Here is a 20,065-nt window from a genome sequence, read left to right on the forward strand (position 1 = left end):
GGAAGGCAGGCAGGTGGGTGATGGATGCAGAAACTTCTATGGTGGGGAGGTCACCTAACCTGCAGTCTTTCAGATGTTGCTAGACTACAACCGCCATCATTGCCAGTCCTTTGGAACTCCCTGCCTCTTGACATCAGCACTTTCACTGTCCTATGTCCGGTGCTGACATGTGTTTTAATCTGGTGTTTAGGTTATTCTTGGTTTTAATATTTGTTGTAAATAGTTTCCCAGAAATAAATTCTGAGGGAAATGGTTTCTCCTTATACTAAATAATTGCCTCCCTGAAAGGAGATAATGCATGGAGGAGAGAGCCATTGATGGTACTAGCCATGACAGCTCAGCTCTGGGTCCATGGCTGTGCCATAGATGAAGGGCCACTGGCCTGATCCTGCAGCCAGCTCTTCTTATGTCCTTAACTAGCTTTTGATATCCCCCCCCCCTTTAGAATAAATGTAATTTTACATTAAGTCATATTTTCCTCCTAATAAGAGATCAGGAAACAAGAGTTATTAAACAAGACTGGGGGGAAATTGTTGAATATTTGAAAAAAATCTGTAAACAATTTAAAATGTTAGCAGAATTAGAATAAATTGAGCAGTTAAACTATAGACTGAGGGAATAACTTTTAAAAGAAATAATAAGGAATAACGCAGCAGTGAAGGGAAATGGAAATGAACCAGGGAAGGGAAGGGTAGAGTTTAAGTTTTGTAATTTGTGCAAATGTCGTAAAAGGATAAATAAAAACTTTAAAAGTCATATTTTCCTGCAGAATAATATGATTGGATGGAACTTTTCCTACAGAAGAATTTTATGGATTATTGCTGATAATCATAAAATAATCAGTAAACGATTGAAAATAGTAATAAAGGCCCACTTCCGACATGATTCAAAGTAGATATCCTGGTCTCTTGCAGAAGACCACCCCAGGCAGAATTAACACATCTTAGAAACATAGAACTACAGAATTGGGACCCCCAAGGGTCATCCAGCCCAACCCCCAGAAATGATGGAATAAACATGGCTTGTTTTGTTTTGTTTTTCTTTGTGTTTTAGAGGAACTGGACAACCTGATAGGGGACAAGACGGACAAGCTGAGATCTACCCTTCTGGCCTGCACCCCCACCAGCGGCTTGGCGAGTCCTCCCATCTCCCGGGGGCTGCCGCTCCAGCATCACCCCCTGTGTGAGCCCCCCATCTCTTCCTCCAGTGCCCCCCACGCCCATGGGGCCCTCCCCTCCAAGCCCCCGCAGCCTGGCATGCTGGGGGCCCCACAGACTTCCTGCTACGGGGTCCCTCCCCAAGGGTTTTCCCAGGTCTCGCCCACTTTCCTGCAGCCGGACGGCTCTCAAAGCCTTCTCCCTCCCGCAGACGCCCAGAACGGACGCCAGGGCCAAGACTCCCCGCCGGGGGGCGCCCCTCCGGGACGTGGGGTGAAGATGCTGGCCATGGCACGGGCCGCCGTGCAGGAGGTGCCCATGGCGGAAGGCGACCTCAGCCACGACGTGGACGCCCTGAGCCCTTCGCTCACTGACTTCGAGCTCCAAGGTGCGCAGCCCTGCTTCGAGGGAGTCCATTCAAGGTTCTAGTCCTCATGGGTCCTGATTTGAATAGGAGCAGAGGAAGCTGCCTTCTACTGAGTCAGCCCACTGCTCCCTCTAGCTCAGTAATGTCTGCACTGGCTGGCAGCAAGGGCTCTCCAGGGTCTTGGGCAGGGAGCCTCTCCCAGTCCTAATCCAGTGATGGCCAAGGATTGAATCCATACTGTGAGGTCGGTTTCATAATTTTTGACCTGGCAATACAGTATTGCAGAATTCCCTTTGGGGAGACAACCCTATGTGGTTGTCCACATAGTAAGGCTGGATTAGAAAGGACTTCAGCCTAATCCACCAGGGCTCTTCTTACGGAGGTCTGTTGTGATAGCAGAGCCTCCCTGCTCAGGGACAGTCTACCACTACATACCAGGGTTGATGTTGCACTCAGGTTCCGCTTATGGCAGCCCTGTTTAGGGAAGCTTGTAATGTTTAATAGACTATTGTATTTTAATATTCTGTTGGAAGCCGCCCAGAGTGGCTGGGGAAACCCAGCCAGATGGGCCGGGTAATATAATATAATATAATATAATATAATATAATATAATATAATATAATATAATATAATATAATATAATAATATAATATAATATAATATAATATAATATAATATAATATAATATAATATAATATAATATAATATAATATAATATAATATAATATAATATAATATAATATAATATAATATAATATAATATAATATAATATAATATAATATAATATTACAGTCATACCTCGGGTTGAAGTTGCTTCAGGTTGAGCGTTTTTGGGTTGCGCTCCGCGGTGACTCGGAAGCAACCAAACGTGTTACTTCTGGGTTTCGCCACTTGCACATGCGCAGATGCTCAAATTGATGTCACGCGCATGAGCGGAAGCGACGAATCACGACCCGCACAGATGCGAACAGGGCTCCGGAACAGATCCCGTTTGCCCCCAGAGGTACCACTGCATATTAATGGGCTTGCAATAATGGTCATCTGCGAGCCCAGGAGGCTGGGCTAGAGGGGCGCCCCTTGTGCCTGATCCTGCAGCAGCCAGGCTCTTCTGTCCTTATGGAACCGCCAGGCCCACAGACAGTCTGTCCCGGTTCCTAGGTCCTTCGGGGCATTTGGCCATTGAGATAACAGGACGGTGGCCTACGCGGGGACACCTTTTGGCATGATCCAGTGAAGTCTGTTTCTGTCGTTGCAGGAAACCTCTGGGAGGAACTGAAGGACGACAGCCTGGCCAGCGACCCCCTAGCGCTCATCGCCTCCTCCTCTTCCTCCTCCTCCTCCTCCTCCTCGGCGCCCGGTCCCTGCTTCTCGACCCTGTGCCAGATGGATGACGACAACAGTGGGAAGTTCGGTGCACACGGTGACGCTCAGCACCACAGCTTGCCTGAGATCCACCTCACCACCCTCTACTCTGCCTTCATGGACCTGGAGACGGGATCGCCTTCCTTCCTGAATAACTCCGGCTCCAAACCGGTGGCTTTGGTCTAGGCCGCCAGGCCAAACATCGCCCGTGCCAATGTTGGGTGTGGAACCCCAGCCCAAGTCCGCCACTGATGCCTAGCAAGGAAACAAAGCTCACTGCTTCTGGACCCGGACTGCAGAAACCCAAGGCGTGCCCAAGTGCCGTGGTGCAAATATGTAGATATGCACAGAACCTTAGAATTGTAGATTCAGGAGGGACCCCCCAAAGGTCATTCAGTCCAACCCCCTGCAATGCAGGAATTGCAACTAAAGAACCCCTGACAGATGGCTGTCCCACCTCTGCTGAAAAACCTCCAAGGGAGTCCATTTCTCCGTTGAACAGCTCTTATGGTCAGAAAGTTATTCCTGATGTTTTGCTACACTCTCCTTTCTTAGCAATTGAATCCATTGCTTTGGGAGCAGCAGGAGCTTTGGGAGCTTCAGGAGCAGCAGAAAACAAGCCAGTTCCATCTTTTCAAAACCCAGATTGTCGTAGGCCCCTGGAACGGCGAACCACAGCTAGCCAGAGATCTCTTAAAACCATGTCGGCGTCAAGCCAGCGTTCCTGGAGAAAACCTGGCCAAGGCTTGCAGGGAAGAAGTCAGGTGGCAAGCAAACTCCCGTTCCCTTTTATTTTCAAAGCCCGTCTCTTTTCAAATACCCCTCAGCCTGCAACATTCTGCTCAGCAACCACAAACTTCAATGCCCTTTTGGAAGTAGGTTTGGGGGCCTCAAGGGTGGGTGATGTACAGAGGCTGTGGCAGGGTTAGAAAAATATATATGTGGATGAAGTCTCTAACCCAGTGGGCCGCCATCACCACCCTCGGCTCCATAAATTCATCCCTGGTGCCCCATGCCCTATTCTCCCTTATCAAAAGTTTTATTCTGAAGAGGGTGACCTACTACAGAAGGCAGTACAGTCGTACCTTCGATCCCGAAGGCCCTGGAACTCAGACATTTTGGCTCCCGAATGCCGCAAACCCGGAAGTGATTGTTCCGGTTTGCAAACGTTCTTTGGGAACTAGAACGTCTGACGGGGCTTCTGATTGGCTGCAGGAGCTTCCTTCATCCAATCAGAAGCCGTGATTTGGTTTTGGAACATTTTGGAAGTTGAACAGACTTCTGGAACGGATTCCGTTTGACTTCCAAGGTACGACTGTAACCCAATAGAATTCAAGACAGTCACAATTAACTATGCATTTATTCCAAATCAACTTAAGGCTGTTTAGCTTAATTCAATAAAATGGATCAATGTAGAGTCATAGAATTGTAGAGTTGGCAAGGACCCCAAAGGTCATCTAGCAGGAATCACAGTTCGATAATCTGACAGGTGGATATCCAGCCTCTGTTTAAAAACAGAGAACCTGCCGCCTTTGGCGGTCATCTGCCAAGGTCAGGCGTAAGCCTCCTTGATGTCAGTGTAGCTTATTTCTGAATGGGCTCATCCTGGATTGCACTACTAATCCACCACAAGAAAACACACACCTTGTTTGTTTCAATAAAACAGTGAACCTGCTCATTTTTAACTGCTTCTTTCCCTTATATACAGTAGGAAGTTGATACGTTTGCTTTCTTTCACGTACACAGACTGAGCCATAAGCAACCTGCGTAAGTCTTGCCCATTAATTTCATCTCTGCACTGGGGGAGAAATCCAATTCAGTTTGCATTTATGCATGGGCCGGCCTGATTCCCACTCTCCACAAACAAAACGCCTGCGAAAATTGTATTTTGCCGAATTTTGTAATGGTTCCAAAAATGCATGTATTGGAATAATGCATGCTGGAAAATGGATATAACAGAGAGAAGGAAAACTGTGTTGCAAAAATGTGCCTTTGGGGCACAGTTACCTACAAAAAATGTTTTTAATAAGAAATCCACGCTAAACTGCTGATTGGTATCAGCAGTATATATATAAAAAAAAACAATCTGACATGGCCTTGTGGAGAATGGAACTCAGGTCTGAAAAAATGAGAAATTGAGAAGAACTGAATTTGACAGGTCACCCATCACTACCTGCCAGCAATTTGCCACCAGATTCCTGCTCCGAAAAGTCTTACATGCAACAAATGTATTGCTATGGGCAAGGAATAAGGGTCATTTTCTTGAAAGGAAAGCCATTTGCTTTATATAGCTGCAGATACAAACACATATATAATGTTACTAGCAGGGAATGAGCCCAGCACTGGATTAAAAAAAAATATATATCCCTCAAAATTGTGTTTTTTAGATATATGGTGTAATTTGTGAGTTTGGACCAGTCACACCAGTGACTGGTCAATGAAAATTGCCACACCCACCCCACTGGGCGAATGCTTGGGCCAGGTTGGGTGTTGATCTCTCAAGTGATGCTCAAACCTGTGGAGAACAAAGAGACAGGCAGCCAAACCCCTTTCCCCTTTTATAAAATCCTAGATTCATAGTGTTGGAAGGGACCCTGGGGTCATCTAGTCCAACCCCCCAAAAAGCAGGAATCCCAGCTAAAGCGTAATTGTTGTTGTTTAGTCATTTAGTCGTGTCCATCTCTTCGTGACCCCCTGGACCAGAGCACGCCAGGCACTCCTGTCTTCCACTGCCTCCCGCAGTTTGGTCAGACTCCTGCTGGTAGCTTCGAGAACACTATCCAACCATCTCGTCCTCTGTCGTCCCCTTCTCCTTGTGCCCTCCATCTTTCCCAACATCAGGGTCTTTTCCAGGGAGTCTTCTCTTCTCATGAGGTGGCCAAAGTCTTGGAGCCTCAGCTTCAGGATCTGTCCTTCCATTGAGCACTCAGGGCTGATTTCCTTCAGAATGGAGAGGTTTGATCTTCTTGCAGTCCATGGGACTCTCAAGAGTCTCCTCCAGCACCATAATTCAAAAGCATCAATTCTTCGGCGATCAGCCTTCTTTATGGTCCAGCTCTCACTTCCATACATCACTACTGGGAAAACCAGAGCTTTTACTATACGGACCTTTGTCGGCAAGGTGATGTCTCTGCTTTTTAAGATGCTGTCTAGGTTTGGCATTGCTTTTCTCCCAAGAAGCAGGCGTCTTTTAATTTCGTGGCTGTTGTCACCACCTGCAGTGATCATGGAGCCCAAGGAAGTAAAATCTCTCACTGCCTCCATTTCTTCCCCTTCTATTTGCCAGGAGGTGATGGGACCAGCGGCCATGATCTTCGTTTTTGATGTTGTGCTTCAGACCATATTTTGCGCTCTCCTCTTTCACCCGCATTAAAAGGTTCTTTAATTCCTCCTCACTTTCTGCCATCAAGCCAGTGGCTCTTTGCCTCCCCCTAGTGGCTCCCGTGGGCCATGCCTGCCATCAAGTGATCTCCGCCTTCCCAAGTTTCCCACAGATACAGACATGGCTCTCTTGTTGCCTGCCCACCCCGCAGGGGGGATTTAAAGAGACAGAGGCTTGCCAGAGATGCAGATGTTCTGAGCCTCCCTCTCCGCCCAAGGGAGGGGTATTTATGGGTCGCCTGGCAAAGCATGGAGGGCGGGGAGGAGATAAAAGGGGGAGAAAGGGCTGGTGACCTCCAAAGCAGCTGGTGGAGAAATCTCCGGCAATGAGCAAGCAGCGTTGCAACACAGGGTTACGCAACGGTGTGTGTGTCAAGAGCCGACGCTCCCTGAGAGCTGGTGCTCCCTCTCCGCCTTCTCACAAAAGTAAATAATCCTTAATTATTATTATTTATTAAATTTATATGCCCCCCTTCATCCGAAGACCACAGGGCGGTTTAAGGGTATAAAAATGCAACAGTCACACTTGCTTAGTGATAAACAGCCAGCCAGCCCCCTTGCACACACACACTCACACTTGCAGAGTCAAGGGCTTCCCGTGGATGTTGCGCACAAGTCCTGCGCATGGATTTCCACTTTGGGAACAGGAGGCTGGACTAGGCGGGCCCCTTTTGGCCTGATGCAGCCAGGCTTTTCTTAGGGAGGTCTAGTCTGATAGCAGAACCTCCATGACCAGGGACAGTCTACCTGTGGATACCAGAGGATGGGGAACAGATGGAAGGTTGCTGCTGTCGGGCTCAGGCTGTGCTTTGGGGCTTCCCTTGGGGGGCTCTGATTGGCCGCCGTGAGGACAGGAGGCCGGGATAGATGGGATGCTGATGCAAGAGCCATTTTTAGGACCTCAATCTGTTGGCAATCACCACCTCAGCTTCCTGATAGAAGGAACAGGGCCAGATTTAGGTTTGATGAGGCCCTAAGCTATGGAAGGTAATGGGGCCCTTTATATGTCTGGCTGTCCTTTATCAACAACAAATTGTTGCTGTTTTTTGTGTTGAATATATGCTATATACATGGTAATTTATGGACCTAATAGGTATCTAAAGCCATTTGCACATAACAAATAGGAGCCTACACAACACAAAACACTGTATGTAGGTTTTATTTTATATTTTTATCTTATATTTTGGAAATGCATATCCAGTGGTTTTTTTCCTTTAAATTTTTTGGGGGGCCCCAAGAGAGTGGGGCCCTAAGCTATAGCTTGTTTAGCTTATAGGTAAATCCGGCACTGAGAAGGAAGGGTGTTTGAAACCCATGGGGAGAGCCAGGGGAAGCAGGCCCCGTGCGCCAGAGTGAGTCCCAATGCTTAGGTGATATATACTGTATTTTTGGCTCTATAAGACGCACCAGACCACAAGACGCACCTAGTTTTTGGAGGAGGAAAACAAGAAAAAAAATATTCTGAATCTCAGAGGCCAGAACAGCAAGAGGGATCGCTGTGCGGTGAAAGGAGTGCTCTGATGGTGTTTCCTGCTTGGCAGGGGGTTGGACTCGATGGCCCTTGTGGTCTCTTCCAACTCTATGATTCTATGATTCTATGTTCTGGCTTCTGTGACAGCTGCGCAGCCGGCATTCGCTCCATAAGACGGACACATATTTCCCCTTACTTTTTAGGAGGGGAAAAAGTGAGTCTTATAGAACAAAAAATACAGTAAATATTGCAAATAAAATAACGAACGCAAAAGCATCTGGGTGGTTTGCAAAGGGGAAAATGAAAAACGTAAAATACAATAGAAAACTAAGCTCTAACACAGAATAAAACCAGTGACAGTGAATGGCAACAAATTTAAAAAGCAGTGGAAAATATTTACGACTGGTGAAGTCTTTACCTGACACCTATGAAGGTTGTTGTAGAGGCACTTGGAAGACCCCTCTGTGGCTGCCAACACCAAAAAGTGTCTGTCTCTAGTAGCTGACCTCATAACATCTTGTATTTGTAGAGTTGGAAGGAACCCCCTGCAATTCAATTGTTTCCCTTCGTTCTGCCTTGCATTCGTATGTGACACAACTGGCAGAAGAGAAACTCGCAGGCACGGGACGTGCATGCTCATAGCATTGGGTAGGGGCATATTTCAAATTAAAAGCGAATTAAATTGTTTGGAAAGAGCTGCCTGCGCGTCGCCAGCACCAAAAGGAAGTCCAGCAAGGGAAGCAATGGTTTTCAAGTGAATTCCAGAGGGCTGGGCCTGCGCCTTTTCCTTTCTGCACATTTTCGCACTGAGCATTGGTCCATGGCAAAAAGGAACCCCAGACGGCGCATATGCTTTTGCCATGTTGCAAACACGGTATCCACTGCTTCATTCCACCCCCAGCCCTGATTTAGTACATCGTTCCTCCTGGTCCTTGCTGAAGAACTTTTCGCTTCTTGGGGGGAAGAGAGACATATATAAGCAAATCTTCTTCTTCCTGCCGGTTTGTGTGAATGGGGTTGCCCAACCGTTTCCCTCATCAAGGCGCACATGGCTTGCTTTGTCAGCCCTCCGTCATTGTGCAATGCCAGCCAGTCCCAGTGCCCAGCACACCCACCTGCAAAACATGCCTTTTCTAGCTTTTGGTGATTCACTGGGGCTCCCATTCGGCAGCCCAGGCAAAACAGATTCAGGCAGGCAGCCTGCTCCGAGGCCTCTCTGCTGTTTCCTCTGTTTGGGATGCACCCTTTGCCAAAACACATCTGGAGGGCAACCCAGGCTGGTGAAGAATGCACAAAAACGCCTCAGCCTCTGACATTTAATGATGATCATGATTATAATTCTATCCAGTGGTACCTCAGGTTAAGAACTTAATTCATTCTGGAGGTCCGTTCTTAACCCGAAGCTGCTCTTAACCTGAGGTACCACTTTAGCTAATTCGGCCTCCTGCTGCCGCCATGCTGCCGGAGCACAATTTCTGTTCTCATCCTGAAGCAAAGTTCTTAACCCAAGGTACTATTTCTGGGTTAGCGGAGTCTGTAACCTGAAGCGTATGTAACCTGAAGCGTATGTAATCTGAAGCGTACAGTGGTACCTCAGCTTAAGAACAGTCCAGTTTAAGAACGATTCGGTTTGCAAACTCCGCAAAACCGGAAGTAGTGTCCTGGTTTGCAAACTTTACCTCGGTCTAAGAATGAAAGCCGAATGGTGGAAGGGCACTGGCAGAGGGAGGCCTCATTAGGCAAAGCCACGCCTCGGTTTAAGAACGGTTTCGGTTTAAGAACGGACCTCCGGAACGGATTAAGTTCGTAAACCAAGGTAGCACTGTACTGCCCTTTATCCAAGGATCACAGGGTAGTTTATAAAACGAAAATACAACACATACCATAGTAACAAACAAAAGCACTGCCAGACACACACATAGATGGTTTAATTAACCACAGGCATGGGAGTAAAGGAATGTGTTTGCCTGGCACAGAGAAGGCTCTGTGCCCAGCCTCCATGGTCACCAGATGCCAGGCACAACAGGAGGGGAGAGAGCTTTGGTGCACGGGAATTATAGAGCGGGGACACTTAGTCATTTAGGGGACACTGGTCATTTAGTCCAGCCCCCTGCAATGCAGCAATCACAACAAAGGAAATCCTGACAGATGGCCAACCGGCCTCTTTAAAAACCTCCCACGAAGGAGTCTGCCGCCTTCTGAGGTGGCCCATTCCACTGCTGAACAGTTCTTATCAGCAAGAAGTTCTCCCTAAGGTTGAGTCAGAATCTCCTTTGATTCATTGGTTCGCTGGAGGTCTTTAAACAGAGCTTAGGTGGCCATTTGTCAAGGATTCATTAGCTGGGATTGCTGTGTTGCAATTCTACGATAGGCAGCGATAAGACCTGTGAGAGTTAGCTCACTCATACGCCCATTTTACAGATAGGGATTGGCAAGGCCAAGATGGGGAGACGTCTAGCCAAGCCCGAGACCACACATGGAGGTTTTGTGGTTCAAGGTCAGCAACCTTTTTCAGCCGTGGGCCGGTCCACCGTCCCTCAGACCATGTGGTGGGCCGGACCATATTTGGGGGGGGGGGGGAGAGAAAGAATTCCTAGGCCCCACAAATAACCCAGAGATGCATTTTAAAGAAAAGGACACATTCTATTCATGTAAAAAACACGCTGATTCCCAGACCATCCGTGGGCCGGATTGAGAAGGCGATTGGGCCGCATCCAGCCCACGGGCCTTAGGTTGCCTACCCCTGTTCAAGGGATGCGGTGTCAGCCCCAGGTCAAATCGGTTCTTGCGAAAGTCAGGCTGTCTCGCTCCACGGCTGCACATTTTCCACGATGCCTGCAAAGGCTGCATTTCTGCCCACAGAAAGATGGGCACTCGCCCAAATGGTCTTGTGATGGCCCTAACTCCCTGAGGTTTATCCAGGTAGCTATCTTATTCTTCCCCAAGACTCCTTTCAGAGCAAGACCCAAGCAAGACTCTTTCAAGGAGGGCATTGCTCAGTGGGACGCCCCCCTTTCCCTCCAACCATTCATTCATTTGAGGTTTTTAAACAAAGGCCAGATGGCCATGATCCAGCAGGCTCCTCATACGGAGGCCCAGTGCTTTCTTCCTGGGGGTACGCATATCCCTCAACAGTTTGTGCATTCAAGTTTGGCCTCATTGAGGGGCATCATTTCAATATGAGTAGGAAAATGAGAGTACCCCTAAACATTCTTCTTTAGAAAAAAAAGCACTGTGGAGGTCTATTGTGACAGCAGAACCTCCAAGCCCAGCAGCAGTCTACCTCTCAATACCAGGCAACGGGGAACAACTGGAGACTTGATGTTGCACTCAGATCCCATTTGCAGAATTCCCTTTGGGGCATGAGGTTGACCACTGCGAGAACAGGATGCTGCACTAGGCAGGCCGTAGTAATAATAATAATAATAATAATAATAATAATAATAATAATAATAATAATAATAATAATATATTTATAACCCGCCCATCTGGCTGGGTTTCCCCAGCCACTCTGGGCGGCTTCCAACAGAATATTAAAATACAATAACCTATCAAACATTAAAAGTTTCCCTAAACAAGGCTGCTTTCAGATGTCTTCTAAAAGTCAGATAGTTGTTTATTTCATTGACATCTGATGGGTGTTCCACAGGGTGGGTGCCACCACCGAGAAGGGCCTCTGCTTGGTTCCCTGTAACTTGGCTTCTCGCAGCAAGGGAACTGCCAGAAGGCCCTCGGCGCTGGACCTGTGTCTGGGCAGAACGATGAAGGTGGAGACGCTCCTTCAGGTATACTGGACTGAGGCCATTTAGGGCTTTAAAGGTCAGCACCAACACTTTGAATTGTGCTTTGGTTCATCCAGCTATTTCGGGGATCATATGACGTTCTTATATTTGTCTCTGTGTGTTCGTGTACATATAGAAATCTGGGAGTTTCAAAGGGCTGCTGTGTCACCTGCTACGGACTTCATGCAGCCTTGGCTCCGCCCACCTTTGCCTCTGGCTCCGCCCCACCAGCATGTGGCCCTGAGGAGGTTTCTGATGAGGGAATGTGGCCCACCAGCTGGAAAGGGCTCCCCCTGCCTGCTGCAGAGGGAAGAGATTTGCCCCACTGCCCTGATTTTGTCCATTTGAACCCTGGTCTCTCCCAGGTCCCAGGTCCTCACCCTCTAACCACGGCACCACACATCCTCTAGAGACGTCCTCAAATAAAGGAGAGTGAAAAACAGGCAAAGAAAACACCAGCTCATTTATTTTTGATCACTCGTTTACTTTCAAGTGTTTGGAGGGGGATGTTTGTGCCACTGATGGGCGATTTATCATTTTTACAGTTTTACAGGAGAGCAAACATTTGTTCCAGGGAAAGTTTGCTTTTCCCCCAAAGTCCTTTCCCGCCCCACCCGGAAAAAGCACACCCCATAATCTGTAAGTGGAAACGCAAAACGGTTTTGAAACAATTCCCCTTTCGCCCAAGGATGAGGTGCATCCATGATGCCTTCTCGATATTTGTGGGCTGCACATCCCTAACCATTGGTCATGCTGGCTGAGCCCAGCCATGTCTGGAGGCTGGCCATAGATGACCAAGCAGCTCTGCCTTCTCCCTGTCACCCAAAAGCAATTCTCCATTTTCCACCCCCAAAGGGGACCTACTCCTTGCTTATTCTCCCTCTTGCTTTGAATAAAGCCAGTGGGGAAAACCTTTTAAATTTATGACCTCTCCTGCAAGCCGGAGCTCCTTCAGAGCTTTGGTCCACCTGACCTTCTCCCTGCAAGACTTACACCCTTCCTTCGTGGTTTGCCCTTTCTCCCATTTCTTATATGTGGCCCTTTAAAATCTCCACTCATCTGTAATCTCTTTTAGGCACCTCCGATTCCTACAAGGAAGACCTGGCTATTATAAATCCTATTTTATTTTCCCTGGAATAATTACCCAATGCTCTTGGTCCAAATTCACCGTTGCAGACCACTCAGCGCTCTGGCAGCTCGCGTTGCATGTTCCTAGGAAATCTGATAAGAGTCTGGTAGCTAAGCAAGAGAGGAACTGATATGGTGGACATTGCTACCGTGTCCCCAAGGAGGAATCCTAATGTCTACCTGTCAAATGATGCACTGCAGCTCAACGTGTCACATCCAGAACTTGATTCCCAGTGACTGAATCGGAGAACTGTAGACTTGAAGGGGACCCCGAAGGACATCTAGCCCAACCCACTGCGATGCAGGAATTACAGCTAAATCGTTGCATTCAAATATTATTAACACAGCAGATGGGTCATGCGAACGCACCCACCCACAACTCAAGAGACACACACAAAAAAGAAAATCAAAACACTTCTTAAGAGCGTTTTGCCAGGTGATGCTAAAAATCTATCTCCCCAAAGCCCAATCAATGAAAAGCTTCTGTGCATTTAATATGTCCGTTTCGTGGCTCTGTGGAAGTCTTGTGGCGCCTGAAGAGACTTCTTATTATTATTACTACAGGAGCTTTTGTGGGCGCCTTCCATCGGACAGAGTGGGAGGACGTGAGCAGAGCGAGATGAATGAATCAGACCATTGATCCCCCCTGTCCGACCAGCGAGGCTGCAATTTGGAGTGTTCCCCCACTCCTTTGGGAGGCTGGGGTCCCACCTGGCTGCCCCCAGGCAGAGCTTTTCAGACTCCTCCTCTCCCTCCCAGCCTCGTGTCTTAAAAGCACTTCTCACCAATAGGCCTGGCTCTTCACCGGGGGGGGGGGTCAGTGGTTCGAGCCCACCCAGAGATGGCTGCGGGTGGGATCCCTACACTGTGGGGAGCTGGACGAGACAACCTTTGGGTCCTTCCCAACCCTACAATTCCATTATTCTACATAGCTTTCCATTTGTGAAAAAGGCGACCAGAACTATAGAAGGGCACAGAATGGAGAATGCAGCCGCTTCTGTAAGAAACCCTGCAGACCCCCTTTTTTCCCTAGAAATCCCAGAAACCAGGCTGGAGGGGGGATATCAGGAGCCTCTTACCACCCCAATGGTGGGAATGGAGGAAGCTGTCTTGTGCGGAGCCAGGCCCATCTAGCTCAGTATTGCCTGCACTGACTGGCAGCAGCAGCAGCTCTCCAGGGTTTCAGACAGGCCTACCAGGAGATGCCCCTAGAATTGAACCCAGGACCTTCTGCATCCAAAGCAGGCACTCGACCACTAGAGCCCTTCTTTTAAAAATAAAGATTCCAGTCATCGTGGTTGTGAGTGACGTGAGGAACATGAGCAGCCGCCCGTTTGCCAAGTCAGACTGCGGGTCAGTATTGCCCCCACTGACAGGCAGCTATGGCTCTGCAGGAGTTCAGGCAGGTCTCATCCTGGGAGTTTGAACCCGGGACTTTTGTGCTGCTCCTGCCACCCTTCCCCCAAAGAAAAGAGGTGGGGAGGAAAGAACTCTGCCCAGTGTGAATCATTTTCCTCCGACGGCAGAGAATCATGCTGCTTGCAACACAGCCAACCTAATTTTTAACGCTATAAAAAAATAAACCGCGGCAATTCTGCAGCCGAGGAGAACTGCCGGCAGAGCCACGGCCTCTGCGTAGAGAAGCAGTCCCCATATGACGCCTCTTGCTTGCCCCATCCTTGCTGAAGACAGGGTCTTTTGCGTGCCTCCGTTCGGCTACAAGGTAATTCCTCCGATCTTCCATAAGGAGATTGTCTTTTTCTTAACTGACAGGTGCCAAGAAGGATCACCCTTGAGCGCTTAAAACTCTTGCACAATTATCCATGCCCCGCAAGCTGCAAGATGCTGTCGTGATCATTGCTAATGGCAAACCACTTGGGTTGAGCCCCAGAAACGGGTTCTGCCATCTCTTCTTCTGCCTTTTCATTTTGACGTTTCAGTTAGGGACGAACGGAAATAAAACAAGAGCACCGTCACAGCTCAAGTTCTGCCCCTGGTCCACACTTGAAAATGGAAAAATGGAATTCATGTGACTGGTCAAAATTAGGGAAAGCAACTCAACCAGGAGATGATGCACGCACACAGAGAGGGGGGAGGCTTTCCCACCCACCTCCTGCTCTGAATTGCCAAACCCCCCTCAGTTCACACACACACACACACCCTTGGCCCAGTGATGCCTGCATAACTTTCAGGAGAACACAACGCAAAGCGCCACGAGACTCTCTGCCTTTTCCGTTTGGACTTCTTGCTTCAACAAGGATGCGTCCCGAGAGGGAGGGAGAAACAGGTCTTAATCTGCTGTCCGGTAAAGTCCCCCTTTTCGGAGGCCGGCACATGGCTGTTTCGATTAACTCACGCTTAGTATTTAAAGAGCTCCCTGCAGAATGGCCAACACACCCACCCAAACACCAGTGGCCTGGAGGCTCCACGATTATGCCAGGAATAAAGGGGACTCTTTGTCTCCCACCCAAAGACTGGTTGCATTTTCGGCTTCTGAGCCCCCCAACAGGGAAGACTCCCCCCCCCCCGCCTTCCTCTCCTTGGACGTTCTGGAGAGTCAAATGCCCACGGAGAGCTTGAGCCCCACACAGGCACCCCAGCACCCTAAGTCGCTTCTGACCCCTGACCTTTGGGCTTGCGCATCTTCGGAGAAGGGACGTTTCCCAGGTGATTCGCACAGAGAGGAAGCCAAAAGAAATAAATAAGTCACACACACAGAGAGAGAGAGAGAGAGAGAGAGAGAGAGAGAGAGAGAGAGAGAGAGAGAGAGAGAGAGAGAGTGCTTAAAATAAGAAAATCCCATTCCCCAAATCCTCATTAACAGGGCAGGCTACTCTCCCCCCCCCCAAAAAAAGCCCCCCTGGCTGGAATGTCTATAGGATTCTGGTCTGAGTGGCTCTCCTTTAACAAAGAAGTTGGGTTTGGGTTAAGGAGTTGGGGTTCAGTCGGCCAGTTCTGTATGGGAAGGAAGAGGTGTCTGCGGAAGGGGCTGAGGACGAGGACCCACAAAAGGGTTGGAGACCCCCAACTCTCCAGGATTTGCATGGAAGAGGCCTGGCAGAAGAGGAATACCCCATCTGGTCTAATATACCCACAGCTATCTTTCTAAGTGCAAATGACACCAGACACTGGAATGCAGAGATTTGCTGGGCTTGGGGTGGGGAAGTATGACAATGGGAGTAATAGACCCCAGCGGCCCGTTTCTGTGACAAGCCTCCAGGATCCCCCCAAGAGAGATGGCAAAGGGTGGGGCACCCAGGAGACCCTGGGATTGGGCTGAATGAGGTGTTCTGGGATCTGGGCTCCCACCCAGCCTGAGACGCACAGTTGCCGCCCTTTGCAAGTGCCAGAGGCTCCCACAGCAAGACCCCTCTTTAAAAAAAACACACACCTATCTAAACGTTGTCCTGATTTGCTTCCGCTTCTCAGAACACTGAAGGGGCAAAGGAAATGGGAACAGGAGGTTAGGACTCTGCCCCGAGGGCCACACAGGTCCTTCGTCCGACCAGAGGGAAAGTGCACGTCTCAGAGTTCGCATCCGCCTGCCACCAGTTCCGAGAAAAAGGGGTTCATCGAGGACGCCGCTCTCTTGGAGAGAGCATCTGGGGTGGGTTTTCCACAAAAAAAAAACAAAACCAAACCCCTGGGCCAAAGACAAAGAGAGAGAGACACACACACCATAGCCGGCATGAAACGCAGACCTCGTTGGCCTGGAGTTAACTACGTGGAGCTATTTCAAGCCACAACTACGGGGTTACTCAGTGGTGTGAAGAGGCTCTCCCTGGGAGAGGGGGTGGGCAGGGGGGGGTTGCCTCGACAGCTCAAGGAACAGTTAACGACTTCAGCTAATTTTAGTCCCGAAACTCCAGCTCCTGGCAGGGTCCTCGGATCCTGGCTCTCCATGCCAACGCCGGCCGGCGGAAACCCGAACCCATTTCTACAGGAATTTGCGGGGAAGGCGCCTGCCGGTTCCGCGTCAGGGTCCCCCGCTGTAGGAATAATCCGCTTTGTTGTGCATGACCAGCTTGCTATCCACAAAGTAGAAACTGTCTGACTGGGTCTCGTAGGGGTGCAGGATCATCTCCTGAACTGCAAAGGAGGAAGGGGAAAGAAAGAGGCTCACAGCCGACAGCCTGGCTATAGGGTGGACTGCAACGCCCCAAACAAAGATGCCCAGCCCAGGGGGAGTCTCTTCTCTAGGTCCCACCACCCTCACAGGCCCACTGGAGAAACCAGATTCGCCGCTTCCTTTGCCAGCAGGAGAAGATCACTCTATTCCAACAGGCTTTTGGGGACTGACTGGCTGTTCTTGTTGTTTTGGTTTGTTTTTTTAAGGAAAGGGCTTTTAAATAGCCCTGTGCTGCTTATATTACCCATATTTTAATAGATCAGTTTTTTATATTATTTCATTTCTGTTAGAGTTTGATTAATGATTCTGTATGCTTTTAGCCTTTTGTGTTGCGGTTGTTTTAATTGGCAGAAGCCTTGGGCAAAAGGTGGGATATTATTATTATAATTATGATTAATAATAATAATACAGATGGATAAAATGATTTGCCAATAGTGACCTTGCCCAAAATGGAGCAGGTTGGTACAATCAGACGACATTTTGAATCAAGATGGCGGAAGGAAGCTTTCGAACCCGGGCTGGTCTTTGTGAGTTTTTAGCATTCCCAAGCAACGCCTGCTGGGAGGTGGGGTCCAACGACTTCCGGAGGTCGCCCCCCCCCCCCCCGGCTCCTGCTGCCCTACTGTCTGCCCCCCCCCCCCCCGTTGGCAGCCGCTTACTGAGGTCTTCGGAGAGCTGGGGGAACTCGTAGATGTGCTCGCAGGTGTTCTTGCTGCTGGGGATGCAGAAGCCGAACTCGAAATCGAAGCTCTTCAGCAGCTGGTCCCGGAAGTAATGCCTCTCGATCATGCGGAAGTTATTGATGGGCTTGTCGCCCACGGTGAACTCCACCCTGAGAGAGGGGGAAGAGAAAGCTGAGGTCCCTGCAAAACGTAGCGGCGGAAGGCAGACTTTTCAAAACAGCGGAGTCATAAAACTATCAGAACAAAACGTTAGCAGACTGCGATTCCTGCCCTGAAGCGGGGTGGACTAGATGAAACCTTGAGGGCCCCTTTCACTAATTATATGTGTCAGAGCTGCTTCCAGATCCTAGCTCACAGAGGATCACGCTAGCCAGCTGTCACTTTATAAAAGTCTTTATTGAGTTACAGTTTCCATTCTCAAGCTGCTGCGCGCAACTCTACGTCTTAAGGGTTAGACCGGCGAAGCTCCGTCTGAGTCTCCGCCCCCTGTGCACCAGCTTACTAACCTAGCTTTACTCCACCTTTTCCGCCTGACCGTTCTTCTCTGGGTCCCTCTGCCCCCCGTGGTCTCTTCCTTCCGGGACTCTTCTGACGCGGACCCCCCGGGCCCTCCTGTCTCCTTGCGCCGGGCTTTAGGACCTGGCTCCCTTTCCGGGCTGCTTACTGCGCCACCTTCCTGTGCATTTGAACTTGGCGCGCGCGCCCAACCTTCCACTTTCCTCCTGACCGTTTCTTCACTCTCCGATGGAGGTGTGGCCACTCCTGACTCGTGCCCTCCCTCCTGTTGCGAGCTGCCAGCGCTTGATACCTGGCGCCCTTCTTCTCCCCTGCTCTCTGTTGGTGACGCTGGTCCCGATTTCCAACTGCTCCCCTCTGAGCCCCCTCTGGACCCTTCTTCCTGGGGTGTCCCCCTAGGCTCCCCCCTTGCTCTGGCCACTGGTGCTCCTTTCTGTGAATCTTCTGATTCACTGGAAAGACTCGGAGATCTCGGGTCGTCGTCATCACTCATCTTTTCTTCTGCCTCCTCCCCCTCGCTCTCTGTTTCCTCCCTTGCCCTCGCCTCTGCTCCTGAACCCCTGACAATATGATTCTGTGAAAAAGTGGGAGACAATTTCTCGGCGAGGAGTCACTTTTTTTAACTCTCAAAGAGAGGGGAAGTGCATAGCTCAGTGGCAGAGCAGCTGTCTTGCTTGCAGAAGGCCCCGGGTTCAACCCGCAATGTTGGGCAGAGCAAGACTCTTGCCTGAAACCCTGGAGAGTGGCTGCCAGTCAGTGTAGGCATCACTGAGCTAGGCAGACCAACGGTCTGACTCAGTCTAAGGCAACTTCCTGCGACCCTTAAACCAGCTCTGAGCTCAGAACCATGAGGACTAGAATATTGATCTTTCAGAGAAGGGCTTTCGCGAAGTGGCAGAGCCCCTGGCACAGTTTGTGGGTACAGAGCACCTGCTTGGCATGCAGAAGGCCCCAGGTGGCATCTCCCATTAGGGCTGGGCATATCCCTGGTCTGAAGCGCCAAGAGAGCTGCTGCCAGCCTGTGTGGAACAGCCTTCTCCAGCCGGGTGCCATCGAGATGTTGCAAACTATAATTCCTGTCAGGGAACTGCCATCAGAGCATCAGGTGGTGGAGGGACTCAGGCAGGATGAAAGAGACTCAACTGCTGAAGCAGGGACCAGCAGGGGGAGGAGTGGGTCTCTGAGGGAATGCGAGCAGGAGGGAGGGCTCAGGGAGGCTTCCAGCGAGAACAGTGGGGAGGTATCGGAGTCTCCCATAGGGAGACCCATACCTCGCAGGAAACTGTCACGCCGTGAGTCCAGGAGACGCGTTTCCGTTAAGGAACTTCTTTGCTGGAAACGCTTCCGCAGGCAGCCACTGTCGGACTCTACTAGTGACTAGAGCAGACATGTCTGAGGAGCTCCGTCACACACGGAGGTTTGTGGGGCCGCACAAACTCTGAGGGAGCGCGTTTTCACGCACAAGCAGCTAATCAAACCCTCACAGCAGTCCGACAGTCTTTGTACGCTGCCTGTGCAAGAGAAGGCATCATGAGCGAACCAACCGGAACCGGAGGAGCAGGGGCTGGAGCTGGTCCAAGCTTGGAAGATAGATACCGAGCGTTGGAGGTTCAACTGGCCCTGCAGACGGCGAGGCTGGAGGAGAGAAGGGCTCAGGATGCAGACAAGAAGGGGAGAGCCACTCAATTCCCCAGAAAGGTACCAGGATTGGTGCAGAAATTTGGGGGGGACCCCAAGGACTACCATGCTTTTAGGACAGAGATGCAATATGCCCTTAATGTGCAGTTCGATGAGTTCCCTGATGAGGAATCGCGAGTTGCTTTTGTAATTGGGCACCTTGAGAAAGGGGCTAGAGACTGGGTTCGACCCCTAATGGCAACGCACAATGACATACTAAAGGACACAATGAAGTTCTTTCGTGCAATGGATATCATGTTTTCCAGCGATATTGAGGAAGGGGTGGTGCGCAGACAGCTAATGGCTTGTAAGCAGGGGAGTCGATCTGTCCGTGAATATTGGACTGAGTTTACCATGCTGATTCACAGACTGAGTTGGGATTTATCGGCGGCACCCGTTCAAATGCTATTT

General features: G+C 49.7%; 2 protein-coding genes and 1 long non-coding RNA gene across 6 annotated transcripts in view; 1 reads left to right on the forward strand and 2 right to left on the reverse strand.

Annotated features, from left to right (window-relative positions):
* Positions 1 to 4,562, forward strand: part of FOXN1 (forkhead box N1) — a 48,570-nt gene extending 44,008 nt beyond the window's left edge. For 3 of the 4 annotated variants that reach the window (XM_081172375.1, XM_081172374.1, XM_081172372.1), the window contains exons 8-9: positions 1,054 to 1,545; positions 2,781 to 4,562. In XM_081172375.1, coding sequence (XP_081028501.1) covers positions 1,054 to 1,545; positions 2,781 to 3,073 — 785 coding nt within the window. In that variant the 3' untranslated portion in view covers positions 3,074 to 4,562. The remainder of the gene's footprint in view (positions 1 to 1,053; positions 1,546 to 2,780) is intronic. The other variant, XM_081172373.1, reaches the window with a different exon arrangement.
* Positions 1 to 20,065, reverse strand: part of LOC308574519 — a 160,848-nt gene that overhangs the window by 100,877 nt on the left and 39,906 nt on the right. The window lies entirely within an intron of this gene.
* The window catches only part of UNC119 (unc-119 lipid binding chaperone), a 31,285-nt gene continuing 23,185 nt past the window's right edge, over positions 11,966 to 20,065 (reverse strand). Inside the window, exons 4-5 of the mRNA XM_081172405.1 lie at positions 17,438 to 17,610; positions 11,966 to 16,738 (exon numbers count right to left, since the gene is read on the reverse strand). Coding sequence (XP_081028531.1) covers positions 16,626 to 16,738; positions 17,438 to 17,610 — 286 coding nt within the window. The 3' untranslated portion in view covers positions 11,966 to 16,625. The remainder of the gene's footprint in view (positions 16,739 to 17,437; positions 17,611 to 20,065) is intronic.

The sequence above is a fragment of the Podarcis bocagei genome, assembly GCF_964188305.1.
Source record: "Podarcis bocagei genome assembly, chromosome: 15".
NCBI lineage: Eukaryota > Metazoa > Chordata > Lepidosauria > Squamata > Lacertidae > Podarcis > Podarcis bocagei.